The sequence below is a fragment of the Leptopilina heterotoma genome, unplaced genomic scaffold, assembly GCF_015476425.1.
Source record: "Leptopilina heterotoma isolate Lh14 unplaced genomic scaffold, ASM1547642v1 Lhet_163, whole genome shotgun sequence".
NCBI classification, from domain to species: Eukaryota; Metazoa; Arthropoda; class Insecta; order Hymenoptera; family Figitidae; genus Leptopilina; species Leptopilina heterotoma.
Window position 1 is genome coordinate 356,330 of NW_025110879.1, and position 17,199 is coordinate 373,528.

At 22.4% G+C, this 17,199-nt stretch overlaps 1 protein-coding gene across 9 annotated transcripts in view; it reads left to right on the forward strand.

The window, feature by feature from the left end:
- The window catches only part of LOC122499040 (cAMP-specific 3',5'-cyclic phosphodiesterase, isoforms N/G), a 340,358-nt gene that overhangs the window by 219,698 nt on the left and 103,461 nt on the right, over positions 1–17,199 (forward strand). For 5 of the 9 annotated variants that reach the window (XM_043607091.1, XM_043607085.1, XM_043607088.1 and 2 more), the window contains 2 exons: positions 3,013–3,045; positions 5,999–6,019. The exons of 1 other annotated variant lie outside the window; for it this stretch is intronic. In XM_043607091.1, the coding sequence (XP_043463026.1) occupies positions 3,013–3,045; positions 5,999–6,019 (54 nt within the window). Of the gene's footprint in view, positions 1–3,012; positions 3,046–5,998; positions 6,020–12,636; positions 13,005–17,199 lie in introns of those variants that run through there. 3 more of the 9 variants (XM_043607086.1, XM_043607087.1, XM_043607094.1) reach the window with 3 other exon arrangements.

The window sequence follows — 17,199 nt, forward strand, 5'->3', positions numbered from 1 at the left end:
TTTTTTAGCAATCGCTTTATTTCATCTTTAAAGTATAGACTTTAAGCTTTAATTTAAAAAAAAATTACTTAATTATCTTTATTTGTTTCAAAGTAATAATAAAATGAAAATAAAATGACCTAAAACTTCAATACCTAATTACATCAAAAATAAAATTTTTTTTTGAAAAATATTTTAGGGGGAAAAAGTGTACTCATATATCTACTAAAAATCATAGATAACTTGAAAATTGGAGATAAAAATTTTTCAAGTGGCCGGTTTCACTTATTTGGACCCTAAAACAATATATGTAACGCTCCACGAAAAAAGGGACCTTATTTACTCTTGTCATAAGGTCCCTTTTCTCGTGGAGCGTCACGTATAGTTATACAAAAATGTTTTAGCTCCGACAGGTGCGTGACGTCATTACTATATATGATTGACGTGCATCACGCAGTGAATCTGAGTCTCGGCCTTGTATCCCAATTCAATATTGCAGGCAATATGAATGCGTTAGGGCTGACCATTCAGGTCTTTACTACTTAAATCTCGCTTTACAAATCATTATACAGGATATTGAGAGCTTTGGGAGTGCGTGCGGGAAATTCAAGGCTGTTTTTAATCATTTTTTTTTTCTTTTTTTTTTGCTTTAATTCATTAGTAACTTGTATATATAATTAAATTAATTAAATTGACAGAAAAATCTCGGGAATGTTTATTTATATATTCTTATCAAAGTAATGCATTTTTTATTATTTTTTTCCTTCTTTTTTTTTGAATAGTAGTATTTTTATCAAATTGATATATATATATATATATATATATATATATATATATATATATATATATATATATATAGACTATTTTTATTATGTGAAATCGGAGGAATCCTATTATATCGGACGAATTTTTATTTGATAGACATTTTTATTAAAAATGGTATTTTTATTAAAAATTGTATTTTTGTAGGAAAGATATTTTTAGTGCATTTTCATAAAAAACGGTAATTATATTAATTACTTAAAAGTATTTTTACTAAATAGGATTTTTACTAATTAGTATTATTACTAAATGGGATTATTACTTATTTAGTATTTTTACTAAATAGGATTTTTACTTAACAGTATTTTTACTAATTAGTATTATTAATAAATGGGATTTTTACTTAATAGTAATTTTACTAATTAGTATTATTACAAAATGGGATTTTTATTTAATAGTATTTATACTAATTATTATTGTTACTAAATAGTACTTTTACTGATAACTATTCTTTCTGAATACCAAACTTCTATTAAAATATAATTTTTATTAAATGCAAATTTTAAATTAATCGTCAATATTTTCTCCTAAAATCAATAATATTTTTATAATAAATTGATAGTTTTATCAAAAAAATTTATTTGTTTTTTTATAAATTTTTTACCCGAATATATTTTTTCAGTTCGAATTAAAAAATGACATTAAATTTTCATATTCGTTAGAAACATCTGCCGCAGGTGAATTTTATATATATCTAGATGTTTTATATATCAAAAAAAATTTTATTCCTTTCCCTTTGTTGCACATTTATGAATTTTGAAATTTTTGATTGTTATATTGATAAATATACAAAATCCCAAAGTGCATTTACAAAAAAAGTAATAATATCTTCTTGTTTTTAATATTCAGTGTGTTATTAACTATAATATGTTATTTATATATTTTAAATGTCTCCCCCTGTGATTTTTATCCACATAGTATTTTGTCTATAATATTTAATTAATTGCAGAATTTTTTTTTATATCCCTAATATTATTTTTTTAAACAATGGAAATAATGACAACAGTATAAAAAATAGTTCAATTTCTTTTTTCTTAGGAATATAATAATGAAACCTTATATATTGTATATAATTATTAATTTTAACAAATATTTTCGTGATTGGCATTCTTAATTATTATGGTGTGTTTATTTAATTTTATTAATAGTTTAGAATTTTTTTTCACAATTTTTAATATTTTTCGCAAACTTCATATTTAATTTTTGGACTGTAAAGTCGTGTGGGAATCGACGAGTGTAGAAAAAAATTTAGTAATTTCGATAAATTGAGTATTTATATCATTTTTATTTTTCACATTTTGAATAACAATTTTTTGATTAATTTTTTTTCTTTTTGATTTTTATAAATATTTATTTATTTAAATGTACACTATCTCCGGCAAAAATTTATTTCTTTTGAAAATTAATTTTTTAATACGGAAAACAACTTTCTTTTGTCAAAAAAATAAAAATTAAAAAGAAAATATCCTTACTTATTTAATCGTTCAAAACTTTAGGAACATTTTTATTTTTTTTAATATTTATTTATTTGTAGTATTTTGTTTATTTGCACCAAAAAAAAGTATTTATTTGATTCAAATAACCGATTATTTGTCTATTATAAAAAAATAATTATTTGTATCAAATAACTTTTATTTGACTCAATAATTTCAGTATTCGAGGCAAACACCATTGAAAAATTATTTGATACAAATAAATATTTATTTGATAATTGATATGTAATCGTTTATTTGAATCAAACTAATTTTTTCTAGTGTACAGTAAATAAATAATATAAATATTAATGAATAGAAATATAAACTTATTTTTTTGAAGTAAAAATTTTATAATTAAAAAATCATTGCAAATTTAGATTTTGAATTTTTTTTAGTAATTATTTTTTTATAATTTGTCTAATTATATTTGTCGAGAAGTATGTCTGTTATTTCAATTTTGTTTCGTATTTTAACAATGAAGTGAAAAACAACAATTACCGTTAAACGATAGCAATTGTTGTTCTGATAATTGAGAAAGTTTGTGCGCTTCTTTCTCTTTATGTTTTTCTCATTCTTTTTTTTTATTTGTATTACACTTTATCTTTGTAATGAGAAAAGAAAGTGTGATATATTCCCACTGACTTTAAAGATCCATTTAGTAGATTTTCTTTCATTAAACTCGTATATAGTGGATGCGGGGTGTCATTATATTACGTTTATTGTCCTTCGGTTGCAGGTTCAAAGAGACAGAGCCGCCTGTCGAGCGAGCGTATGTACTCGATCCTATTATATATCTTAGTTCTCATAATAGCTACTACTACTATTACTACTACTACTACTAGTTTCGCAAAAAAATAATACTCACAAAACATCAGAAAATTTTTATGTTTTAATTAACAAAAAATACCCGCCTTTTAGAATGAAAAAAATAATTCATCTTTTTTTTTCATTGAGATTTATTACAATTGTCTTATTAACAAGAGTTCTTTTTTTTTGTTTTTTTATATACATATGCATGAAGTTCTTTTGTGTATAAAACATCCGCCTACAAAGTTCTCTCGTGCCAAGTTTGGGTTTTTTTTTATTTCTTATCTTCTCACGTTCACGAAACATTCCTTTTTTGGAAAATTAAACCTTGTTAACAACAAATTTTTTTGCTCTTTGTGAGAAGAAAGAATAAACAGCAACAAGGAATTTCGTGTGGTAAAGAATTTTTTTTTAATTAGTTTGTCAAATTTTAAATTATTATTTCAATATTACAGTTAAATAATTTAATTTCAATTTTTTATGAAGGCATTTTTTTCAAACGTTTGTTTTAATGCAAATGTGTTCAAAGAATTTTTTTAAAAATTGATAACATATGTGAAAAACTTTTCAATTTCTTCATTGCTTTTTAATTTTAATCCTTTTTTTCTTTTTTTATTTATTTATTTTTTTTAATTACCGACTGTTTATCTATTTATCATTTTTGTCAAACTTTTTTTCAAATTCTTTTTCCCAAATTTGTGCTCGGGAACTTTATAGACATTATCATAAAAAATGAAAATTTGCGTTTTTTCATTTTTTTTTATACACATAGGCTCCAAAAATAATTTACAATGTTCCTGTAGAATATAGAATAGAATAAAATTATTTTTTTTTCATATATTAAACGGGAGCTCTTTGATTGCACTTTTGCCTGCTGGCACTATCCACAGATATTGTATAATTATGACACATTAATTTTTTATATTACCTTTTACATTCGCTTATATTTAACACAAAACGATATAAACCAATCCATCACTGACTCAGATGCATCTATGCAAAAAGAAAATTATAGTTGACCCTTTGCACCATTTTTGCACTTTTTTCCTATATAGAAAATAATATTTTAATCTGAATGGATTGTTGTTTTTATAATAAAAAATATTTTTGTAATTTGTAAATTATTTTTTGATTCGAAAATATTTTACAATTATTTTTTAATATTAAATTAATATTTTAGAAAAAATATTTATTATACAAAAATATTTTACAATTATTTTTTAAAACTAAATTAATATTCAATAATTTGTAAATTAATTTTTATACAAAAATATTTTACAATTGTTTTTTAATACTAAATTAATATTTAATAATTTGTAAATTAATTTTTATTCAAAAATAATTTACTACCTATATTTTTCAAACAAAATGTTTATAAATTTTAATATTCTTCAATTAAAAAAAGTATTTGTAATTTCTATTTTTGATGCAAAAATACTTATAATAATTTATATTTTTTGGTACACAAGAAAATATTCATAATTTATATTATTTTTTAATAAATAAATAGGTAATATTTTTATAATCAATTTTTTAGTAGTCATAATAATAATATTTTTTTTAGTATCAAAATAATAGAAAAGCTGCTTTTTTGCTATATACAATAATTTTTAATGGAAAAATTAATATTAATTGTAAATAATTTTTTCTTAGAAAAATTCAGATAAAAAAAAGTAGTATTTATGAATGCAATCCTGCTCATGAGAGTTTTTATAAAAAATATATTATTTTTATGTTAATAAAATTTCTCACATGCTAAAATTTTCAATTTTTATTATTAAAACCCCTTAAATATTGAATTTTTCAAAAAACAAAAAAATTCCATTCTCATTTGTGGCAAGGGAGAAAAAAGTAAATATTAAACACGTGAATGAAATTAGTTTGTACGAACTGCATGTGTCTTAATTGAAATTTCAATTAAAGTGCTTCTCCCAATTCCCCAAGTTATTAAAAATATGACTTTGAAACAAAAATTTGGCCCAATTTTTTATTATTTGAAAAAAATTTAGTAAGCAATCTTCAGTTGATTGATAAAACTAAATATGGAAATTATTCTTAATGAATAATTTTTTAATTTTTCTTAATTTTTATTATTAATTTATTGATTAAATTAATAAATTAAAAAGTCAAAATAATGGAAAATTGGGGAATTTTAATTTACTGATTTATAAAATTTTTTTGGCCTAACTTTTTTTGACAATATATTTACCCAAAATTATTTTTGTTTCTGCCAACATATTTACCTAAAATTAATTTAGTTTTTGCAAACATGTTTACCTAAAATTAATTTAGTTTTTCCAACATATTTACCCAAAATTAATTTAGTTTTTGACAACATATTTACCCAAAATTAATTTTGTCATTGCGATATTTTTTATTCCTAATGCACAAAAGTGTCGATTTCAGATAGCAGACGACAGGGAATAAAAGTCAGTCACTTGTTCGACTTATATGAAAATGGCGGCCGTTTTCTCCCTTGGGCAAAAATAACGCATGGGATCAGCGGTTATGTTTGCACATGGGAGAAAATGGACGCCATTTTCATATATATGGTCGAACAAATGAGTGACTTTACTCCCTGTCGTCAGCTATCTAAAAGCGCCATTTTTGTGCATGTGGGATAAAAAATTAATTTTTTTAGTCATACTGCCATATAAACATAATTTGGTAATCGATTTTTGGAGAAATACACAAGAAAGCCAAATACGCTTGACATTTGTACATCTACAGTGCTTAAATAATGTTGCTAATTTAGAGATTGATTATAGACATTTAGCTTATTAGATCATAACCAATTAGAAATTAGCGATTCGTTTTTTTTTTGACGAAATGAGAGACGCGAATAATATAATTTTTTTTAAAGCATGCAAAATTTTATGAAACTCTTTCGAATAAAGATGAATTCTTGTTTTCAGGATATTTACCGATCAATACAGGTAAGTCGTCCAATTTCGTAATTCGTGTTTTATGCGTTACATCGTCACTAATTTTGTGTGATCGTGTCGTCCAAAAAGAAATTCATCAGTGATTATTAATTTTCAATTATTCTTATGCGTTGGAAAAATTTTGAAATTTTAATATTTGAATTATTAAATTTTATCCAATGAAATCAATTTTATTTTTAGACAAAGTACACAAATTTTGTTGTACTCTTGTCTTCGTTAGTTAAAAAGTTAATAATTTAAGGTTTATATTTTAAGTTAATATTTTTTTGCTTTTTAATGTGCAATTAAACGGTAATTTAAACAGTAAATTAAATAGTAAACTAAATATTTAACAAAATAGTAAACTAAATAGTAAAATGAATAGTAAAGAAAATAGTAAACTAAAAAGTAAACAAAATAGTAAACTAAATAGTAAACAAAATAGTAAACTAAATAGTAAACTAAATAGTATACTGAATAGTAAACAAAATAGTAAACTAAAAAGTAAATTCAATAATATTAATTAAATAGTTATTAAATTACCTATTAAATAAATAATCAGTTAAATAACAAATTAAATAGTTAACCAAATAGTAAAATAGTTAATCAAAAATTTAATTCAATAATAAATTAAGTTCTTCATTAAATAGTAGCAAATTAAAAAATTAATTAAACACTATGTTGAATAATTTATAAGCTACTGAATTAAATGGTAAGTAAAATGCAAAATAAAATTGTAAATTAAATAGCAAACTAAACAGTTAATTAAAACATTAATTAGATAATTAAATAGTTAATTAAAAAAATAATAAAATAAATTGTTAATTAAAAAAATAATTAAATAGTATTATAAATAATTATTTAAAAATTAATTAAATAGTAAAAAATAGTTAATTTAATAATTCTGTGAGTTAATAACTGAAATGTGGTAAATGAATGAAAATTAACATCAAAAATTAAAATAATTAAAAAATCTTTTTTTTAAAGGAGGAATTACAGTTTTTTTGGTTCTAAAATTAATCACAGTTGAATTTCGAACTTTTGCTTCCCTTTTGTGACCTTTTGTTGCTTGAATATACTGTCCCTCACTAAAAATGAACTTCTTGCACTTTTCCCCCCAAAAATTAATATTATCTGTCTTCTATACTCTATAATTTTTCTGAAATCTGTGTATTTGATAGAAACTAATTTTTTCGAAATTATTTTTAATTATTTAAATTAAATTAAATTTAAAATTATTTTTATTCATTTCGTTAAAATTTTACTAAAATCTTGGCTAGTTAAGAATATTTTTTACAGACAAAATTCTCTCTAAAAAAAAGAGAGAGACACACACAATTCTCTCTCTAAAAAAAAAGCGAGAGAGTTTACACTAAATTAGTAAAATAATAAAATTTGTATTGTTAACGAATAAATTAAATATTATACCCCTACAGTTTGGATAAAGTTCGTTAACAAAATTTTCACTTTGAACATTTGCGCAGACCACTGTATCCTTTTTAGGGATTAGGGGGAAAACTTCACCATGCTCTGTTTGAATGAATTTTCAAATCAAATTCCAACATGAAAATCCAATTAGAATTCATTAATTGAGTTAATCTTCTTTTCAACATTATTTACAGAAAATGTCAAAAAGTTTATAATGCGCAGAGAAAAAAAATGTTATATTTACACTCCTGACAATTTGTAATAAATTTTTTTCTGCGTATTTTATTCACGAAAATCGTGGCACAAAATAACAATTTTTTACAGTGAACAAATTGCCAACGATAAAACACGTAATTCTTGCTTTTTTTCGTCACTCAGTGTGAAACTTTGTTTTTATTTTTTTTTATGTCAAAGTCGTAATTTTTTATGCGTGTGTGGAAAAAATTCGCTTCTAGTTTTTTTTTTACTCTTGGAAATCCAAAAGTAAAAAAAAAACTGTTAGCAAAATTTTAAAATAATTAAAAAAAGGAGAAAAAAATATTTGATTATTAAATGGGGTGGGGGGGGGGGGGGGGTAATTAATAACAATTGGAGAAAAAATAAAGCCTCCCTAATTAATTATAATAAGGGAAAAAATATTTTTTTATTTCGTTTTATAATATAATTTTTATAATCTTGAGATGTATTTTTTTTTTAATTCAAAAAAGATAGAAAAGAATATTTATTAATTTTTTTTTTTTTTTTTAAATAGAAAGTTTGATATTTACTGGTGTAATGCTTTCTCACGTCTCTTGAGAATCGAATAAATCAATATTGATTTTTCCTCTGGTGAAATTGGCGTCGATCCAATATTAGATATTATTGAAACGTGTCTGAAACATTAGTAATATCTTCGATTAAAGTGGCAATCCTTTACATCTAAAACAACTTTTCTGCGGATATGTTGAAATTTATCAGCTTAATAATTTTTTTCTTTCGTAATATAATGAAAAAAGAATTTTTTCATTTTAAAGTCAAAGTTTTGTATTTCTTAACTTTTCCCGAGTCGAAATTTAAGCCCTACTTTCACCCTGAATTTTCAGGGTCTATTGAGTGTTAGAAGCAGTATTTTATTATTTTATTATTTTTTTTGTAATTGAATTTTTATTGTTGTTGTTCCTTTATTTCTTATTTCTTATTAATTTATTATTTATATGAATAATAAAGATAAATAATATAAATTTAATTATTTATTATGTATTTAATTATTAATATTATAAAGAAATAATAAGTAAAACTGAAATAATAAAAAAATAAAATAAATAGAAAAGTATAAGGAAATGAAAAAAAACTTTTTTTAAGAAAATACAAATTCGGAACAGTAAAAAAAATATTTTCGTTCTTTATTTTATAAATAAAAAAATAAATATAAAAATCATTAACGTTGAAAAATAATTTTTTTTTCGTTTTTTATTCAAAGAAAAACTGTTTTATAGTTGGATGTTGCTTTCTTTCGGTAAAAAAGTTAAATTCGCACCAAATATAGAGGAAAATAATATATTCAATCGTGTGTGTGTTTATATATGGAAAACTGAGTGTGCATTTTATACCTTAGTTGGGAAAACACGTAAGCAAAGAGTAATTATCTTCCAGATGAGTCGCGCCTTTGTTTCATTCGTAATTGGACTTTGTCTTAATTAGCTGAAAATTTCAGGCGAACTGAAAATCGAAATTAATACATTTCTGATTAATTTTTACCTATTAGAAAAAAAGAAAAGTCAGTCTCAACAAAAAGGAAGAAAAATTTGTTTATTAATTTCCAAAAAAAGAAAATTTAATTAATTCTATTAAAATTGAAAAAAGATTTTGTTTGAATAAACAAAATAAATTTATGTAAACTGAATAAAATTTTTGGCAATATGTTTTTGACTCGACAAAATATCGAAAATTATTGAATTTCAAAATATGCGTAAAAAAATATGGAAATTTTAATAAATTTAGAATTTTTATATTATAATTATATTGATTTTTTAAAATTATTAAAAATAATTATTATAATTAATTAATTATAAATTTATAAAAAAAATTTATTTTATAAAATTATATGTTTATTTTAATTTAATTAATTTGCTGTTTTCAATAACATTTAAGTAACACTTTTCTATTGTTTGAGCTTTTCTATCGAAACTTGTTTCTTAGTCAAAATTAATTGATTAATTGATTTATGAAATTAATAAATAATTAGTAAATGAAAAATTAAGTGGAAAAAAAATTTTTTTCTTCTTTTGAAATACGTAATAATTGTAAGTGTTGAGTAACGTATAAAAGTTATGTACGTTCATACAGAGAGATCTCTCACTTCCTGAGAGATCATTGACTTTTCTCTCTTTGCAAGAAGATGGTGTTATATAATCCACTTATAATTTTGCATAATTTTACATTACCGCAAAAGTTGGTATGGAATTTTTGACATGATGTTTTTTTTCTCTTCTTTTTGTTTCTTTCTTTATCTTTCGCAACAAATCGCCGTATGGTTCTTTTTTGTTATGTATATGTATTTTGCCTTTTATTAACTATTTTTCGTTTCCTGTATACATTTTTTTTTAACTTTCTGTCGCCTTCCGTCAGGTTGGTCCTTGGAATTGATAGTCACATATTTCATTCGTCTCCTTTAATTACTCATATAATTTTTAATGAGTCAAACAGAGCTGTAGAAACTGCATAATTTCCTAGGTTTGCATTTTATTTTCTGACTTTTCTCTCTCTCTCTCTCTCTCTCGTCGTTTCTTTTATTTTTTCTCCAATATATTAATTGCGGAATTTTTTTTAATTAAAAATCTTTTTCTTTTAATTTTTTTTAAATTTTCAATTGAAAGTCAACTTTTAATTCTGTTTTTCTAAATTTGGAATTAAATAAAATAATAGTTATTGTAATTCTTTCCTTTTGCTATATTGAAATTATTTATTTATTATAGTAATGATTTTTCTAATTATAATAATGTATATTATTAATTATTTATATATAATAATTAATTAATTTGTTTAATTATTGTTCCATACTTTAGGCCAAACAATTAAAAAAAAATTAATTTGTTTAATAAACACATTTTTTTTTTAATTTTTTTATTATAAGAGTTAAATTTGTGTGTATTCGGGTTGAAAGAAATCCTTGACCCGCTTCACTATCTGAGATTTGAGCCCATTTTGAAATAATCTTGGCAAAGGGATTTTTTTTTAATTTGTTAATTAGAACTAATGAAGAGCAAGTGTTATCTTTCTGAAAAGAACCACATCTACGCGCCTTCAGCAATAATATTCTGAAACATTCTACTTTCATTTTTTTTCCTGGTTCACATTTTTGGAATCATTTCAAAAAAAGAAAAATGTACCGAAAATTTTCATTTGCCAAATTCCTATAAGTATATATATATATATATATATATATATATACAACTAAATACACGATTTATTGCATAACACACTTAAAGAATGATATCTGCCAGAAAACTCTTCAAGAAACACATTGCCAAGAATTTTCAGCGTAAATTTTCAGTGTAAATAAATTTTCCTAGATACATATATTATAAAATTAAAGCATTTAAAAAACGATAATTCTCTGTCGAAGGAATTAAAATTTAGTATTTATATATTTTTTTTCGAAAAATAAAATTGTATAACTGTTGTTTTTTTTTGAGTAAATTAGCATTATGAAATTGCGTTTAAATATTTGCATAAATAACCACAATCGTAAATTAATTCGAAGCCAAACTCCGTTACCTAATAAACGAAAATTTCGAATTTACTCGCCATGTAGGTGAATATATATGTATAATGATCATTCAAAGTGCTATCGGTCATTATCTGATTCCTGGTATTGGAATTTCCGCGAATCATAATCATTTTGTTTATAAATGATGCGATAACAATAATTTTGATATTACAACAATGACATTATAATCTAATTATAGTATTATGATAATTCAATTTGAAAATTTGCTAATTATTTGTTGTTGTTATTATTTTATCATTATTATAAATATTAACTATTATTAATTTTTTATAATTACAAAACAATTAAAAAATAAATATTATTTACTATTATTATTTCTTGCTACTACAAAATTATTAAAAAAAAACGGTTTCAACAAAAAGCAAGTATCATTATTATTATTATTATTATTATTATTATTAATATTATTTTGAACTATTATTATTTCTTATCATTACAAAATAATTAAAAACCGGTTTCAAAAAAAAGCAAATATAATTATTATTATTGTTATAATTACCATTAATATTATTGTTATAATATTGCTATTATTATTACCTTATTATTAATTCCTTAATTACTTTTCTACTTCAACTTTATAGTCAATTAGCAAAGTTTAATAGTTTTAACACGAAGAAGTTTTCTTTAAAATAAAATAAATTATATAATAAAATTTAATTAATAAATATTTTGAGCCTCGACAGATAATTTACTTTGTAAAAGAAAATATTTTCTTGATAGGAGCTTTTAAGTAAATTTAATTAAAAATTCTAAAAATTGTAATTACTTTTCATTCATAGAAAAATTTTTATAAAATAAGAGGATCGTACATTTTCCCCGATAGTGTTTGTCTGTTTTTCTTTACTAATTCTATGGGAAAACTTTGTTTTTTTTAGTGATTTTATTAATTTGTTTGTTATTCATTTTTTATTATTAATTTTTAATTATTAAATTTTTTAGTATTAATTTTTTTTCCCATAATACATTTTATTTTTATTCTTAAAAAAAGTACACACGTTAAATGACTCGATGGCATTTTAATGGATCCTCGTGTACGATATGATTTTTTCTCTTATCACGCAAGATAGTCAAGATGAAATTTTACATTCGTAAAAGTTTTGATTTTATTTATTTTTATCTTCTTTTCTCCTTTTTTTAGTTTAATTTTTTTTCCTTAATTTCTATTTTTTTTTTTTATTTCTATTTCTTCTGTTTTTTTTGTTTCTATTTTTTCTTTTGTTTTTATTTTTTCATTTTTTGGGTTTTTAATTTTATCTTTTTTTACTTTTTTGTTTTTTATTTTATCTGTTTTTTTTTTTTTTTTTTTTGTAATAAAACGGGTACATTTGCGCAAAAGATACGCGCAGGTTTCCCGCGCAAATCGTAACTATCTCCCACCCTTTCGAATCCCCGCGAAACCAGAACACCCCGGCCAGTTCAACATCGCGGCAAACATCGACGTGTTGATGTCATACAAATCCCCGTCATTCAACGGTGTATATTTTCAGGGTGAATGCGCTGAAATATACTCACAAATCGGAAGTCGCGCGTGACAAAATAAAAAAAAAATAATAATAATAGTTACAGCATTTGAATTGCTCGCGATTATGTCCTCGCGAGTGAATCATTCATAAGCAAATAGAGGAGAAAAAAAAATTCATCGAAATTCAGTGCAAAAAAAAAGAAAGAAGGCAATTAAGAAAAAAAATAAAAAATTGATTTGTCGACATTTTTATATCGTTGACCTTTATAAATATAAAAAATTTAGATCGTAACTTTATTTATGTAACTTCCGCGAGTTTATCATTTTTTTGTATAAAGGTATATATATATATATTTATATATTTTACTTTCTATATTTTTTTTCAAAAAAAAAAAAAAAAAAAAGAAACATTCAATAAAATTATTATATATATAAATCAAAATATATGATATAATCAATCTGACAATTCATTGATTACATTTTTTTTAATACAAAAAAATGTGTACCTAATTCATATGTAAACAGGAATTTTAGTTGTCATTTTATGAATACAAAATGAGTGGTGAATATTTCGAGAGAGGGGGAAAAGTGTCATGTTATTCGGATATAAAGTGCGACAGAAAATTTAAAAATTTTCAAGTTTGTGTGTGTGTGTGTAAAATTTTTAGGATGGGAGAGGATTAAATTTTCGATTAAAATCAAGTGACAAACGAGTGACCCAATTTCTTTATGAAAAAAAATTAGTTTTACCTATTTTTGAATTTACATATTTTTTTAATTTATTCACTATAACTTTTACTCTGTGATTTGTATTAATTAATTATTAGTTATCTATAAATTGATAATTATTAATATATTATAATAATATAATATATTAATAATAATAATAATAATAATAATAATAATAATAATAATAATAATAATAATAATACACTGAAAAAAAATTTATTTGATTCTAATAACGTAATAACCGATTACTTGTCTATTATCAAATAAATATTTACTTGAATCAACTAAATTTTTTTCTCAGTAAATTTAATTAACAATTGAACATTATGGAAATAAATTTACAAAATTAATTCACAATAATTATATAATAAGTAAAATTCTATTTTCATAAAGAATTAAAATCTCCAACTTTCTTAATTTTTAACTAATTATTGATTATTCCAAATTTGATAGATTTTAAAAAACATTCTCAAGGAATTTTGAAAATTGTTTTCTGAATTTTTATATATATATATATGATAGAAACAATAATTGAATTATTTAAATTATAATTTTGTTAAATAATTTAATTTTTATCCAAGTTTTCGATTAATTAATAATTAATAAATTAATAATGTCTAATTAATATTTTATAAAGTAGACTTTATTAATTAGACATTATTAATTAAAAGGGAGGTGATTTTTTTTTTAATTAAAACTTATCAATATTTAATTAACAAGACTTATTATTATTAATGTAATTATTAATTATTAACTTGTTATTAATATTTTTTATTGAAATATTAGTTTCTATTTAACATTTTATTATTAAAATATTACCTTTTAAATTTAACAGAAGACAAAATAACCAACATTTTTTCTTTCATGAACAAAAATTCCAATGCAGTAAAAATGGAAATAAAAACAAAAACATTCAGTGTGTAAAAAAACAATTTTTACAAAATTCATTGAAAAGAAGAGAACTTTTCAATTTTAACGATTAAGAACAGTTGGAGAGAAGAATTTAGTAAATGTTGTCCGCCTCAAATGGAATTTCCTTTTCCAGGAAGAAGGAAATTTTTTCTATCGACGAATCGGAAAGGATTTTTTTTCCTCGCAATATTTTTTTTGTCCCCTCATCGTAAAAAGTATGAAGGAAGAAAAATTCTTACGAAATGATTTAAAAATTTTTTTTTCTTTTCAGAGAGACAATTTTTTATTTTCTTGGTTTCATTTTCTTTTTTTGTTATTTTGTCACATCTCTGGTGTGACATTTTCATATAATTATGTATATACAAAAAAGGGGGAGTCACATATTTTTCAATGGGACGAAACTCGCTATGCGACAGATGAACGTACATATATCACGAGTGAGTGCAAAGATGAGATGAAAATAATTTTATTCACTCCAAAAAGGATTGTAATATTTATATAGTGTGTATAACACACGAGTGTAAGATATTATTTTATTGCATTGCATAGAAATTGCTAAATCAGCGTTATAAAATTACGCACTGTGTCGATTTCTCCAACGGAACATGAATTCTCTTTTAAAATTCACAATTCACCGTTTTATCACCGAGTTTAGAAAAAAAAAATTATTATTCTCTTAAAGAAAAAGTGTTAAAACAAAATAACGAAATCTAATATTCAAAATATTCAAAATAAAAAAAAATCTATAAAATAATAATATAAAAAATAAAATTTATCATTTATTTTTAATATATAACAATGTAAATAATAAAAAAAATAATAAAACAAACAGTCAAAAAATATAAATTTATTTCCAATGTTTCACAAATTTTTAACGTTCGAATGAACGAACTCTTTTTTATTAAACATATTTTCAAAAATTACTGATAGCAATAAGAAATAATAACTAAAATTAATTTATAATTAATTTCTAACAAAAACAAACAAAAATATTCAAATTTTGATTAATTAATTTATTCAAGAAATAAAGCAAATAATAAAAGTATTAATATTTTTTTTTAAATTCAATGACTTTTACAAATAAAATAAAATAAATAATAATAGTAATAATTAAAAATTTTCGATGAACACGCGCTTATAAATTTCTAAATATAATTAAGAATTTGCAGCAATAAATATTCTGGGAATTTAATTAAAAAAAGCTTCTTATATTTTATTATTAGCAGGATTTCCTATATTATGGTTTTCTCTCTCTCTCTCTCTCTCTCTCTCTTTCTTTCATTTTTTTCATTCTTTTTCAATGTCAACGTCGTTATCGTCGACAACAAAACTAATAATTTTCAGTTTTTAGCATAAAATTGACTTGGTGATGTATCGATGAATATTAATAGAATTTTCTCAGTTATTGCATGAGGATTCACGTAACGAAAAGAAAAATAAAAATGCCAGGGGCTAGGTCACTGCTTCTATTTCACTTTGACTTTTTGTTATTATTTTTTTCTTTTAATTTCCATTTTTGTCGAGAGTATATAATTGAAATTTTTTTTTTCAATATTAGAAATTTTTGTTCCCAAAAAGAAAAAGAGGATAATGAGAAAAAAAAGGAAAGAAAATAAAAAGTGGAAAGAAAAGAGAAAAGGAAAGAAAAGAAAGAAATGGAAAGAAAATAAAAAATGGAAAGAAATGAAAAAAAGAAAAATAATAAAAACTCTATTATTAACGTGTCATAATACACGCGGCGCCAAGGTAAATCATGTTTACGTCAACTGACACTAATCATTTGATTTCTTATCCTTATCCGATTACCGATGCCCCAGATCCAATAGTTCAATTTTTGGACTGAAATTTTTTTTTAAAGAAAATTCTTCTAACTCTATTTCAATAAACGTTGAAGTGGAGGAAAAGTTTTTTTTCTCTTACTTTCTCTCTCTCTCTCTCTTATTTCGTGTATAATTTTTTTCTTCTTTCTTTGAAATTTTTTCAAGAAAAATGATAAAAAATGATCAATAATAAAAAAAGGAAATATTTTATCGTCTTTGATATTTTTTTTGTTTGTTAAAATATTATCGCTGTTTAGTTTTTATCTGAAAAATAAATCCGTAAATTTCGCTTTATTTTTTACTCATCGCTTTTTTGCGCATGAACTTTTTTTTTATTTTAGAGAAAATCGAAAATTTATATTTTGTTTTTTATTTATTAAATAAGGAATTTATTTAGGAACTTTAATCAAATAAATATTTATTTAAGAGATGTTAACGACAAAAATATTAACAGAAATTAAAATTATTAACACCAAAATATTATTATTTCTTTTTCATTAAGCTTTTTGGATGCTGAGGCAGAGAATTTTTTTTTATTTTATTTTTTTTTAAATAGAAAATTTGCATATTTTACGGAGTCTTTACTATGACCTTAAGACTATATAAACTCTCAGTTCGCTGGTCTTTCATTGATTAAAAAATATTGTCCCTCACTTTGACCGTCAATTTCTTTTTTTCTACGCCTTTGCCACTGGTTGAAAAGAGGTTAGAATATATAGATCCTCACTATATTCGGATGAACTCTTGTGTGTGCACACAAGGACATCTTAAAAAGATGGACTTTTTAATTTCGTGTGCTACTCAAAAACAATAGTTTTCTTTTGTCCATATATTAGGAAAATTTAATTTCATATTTCAATTTCTTTTTTCCATTCAATGATGTGAATAGGGTTTAAATTTGTAAAAATTTCTTCTTTTTCGTTTTTTCATTTTTATTTTTGCAGAGAGAGAAGGAAGAGATTTCTCTATTCAAGCGAATTTCTTTTTTTTAGAAGCAAAAAGCATTTTTTTTCATTTCGTGTTTCTTAGAATGGAGAAAAAAATCATTTGCTTTGCACGGAAATTTTTTTCA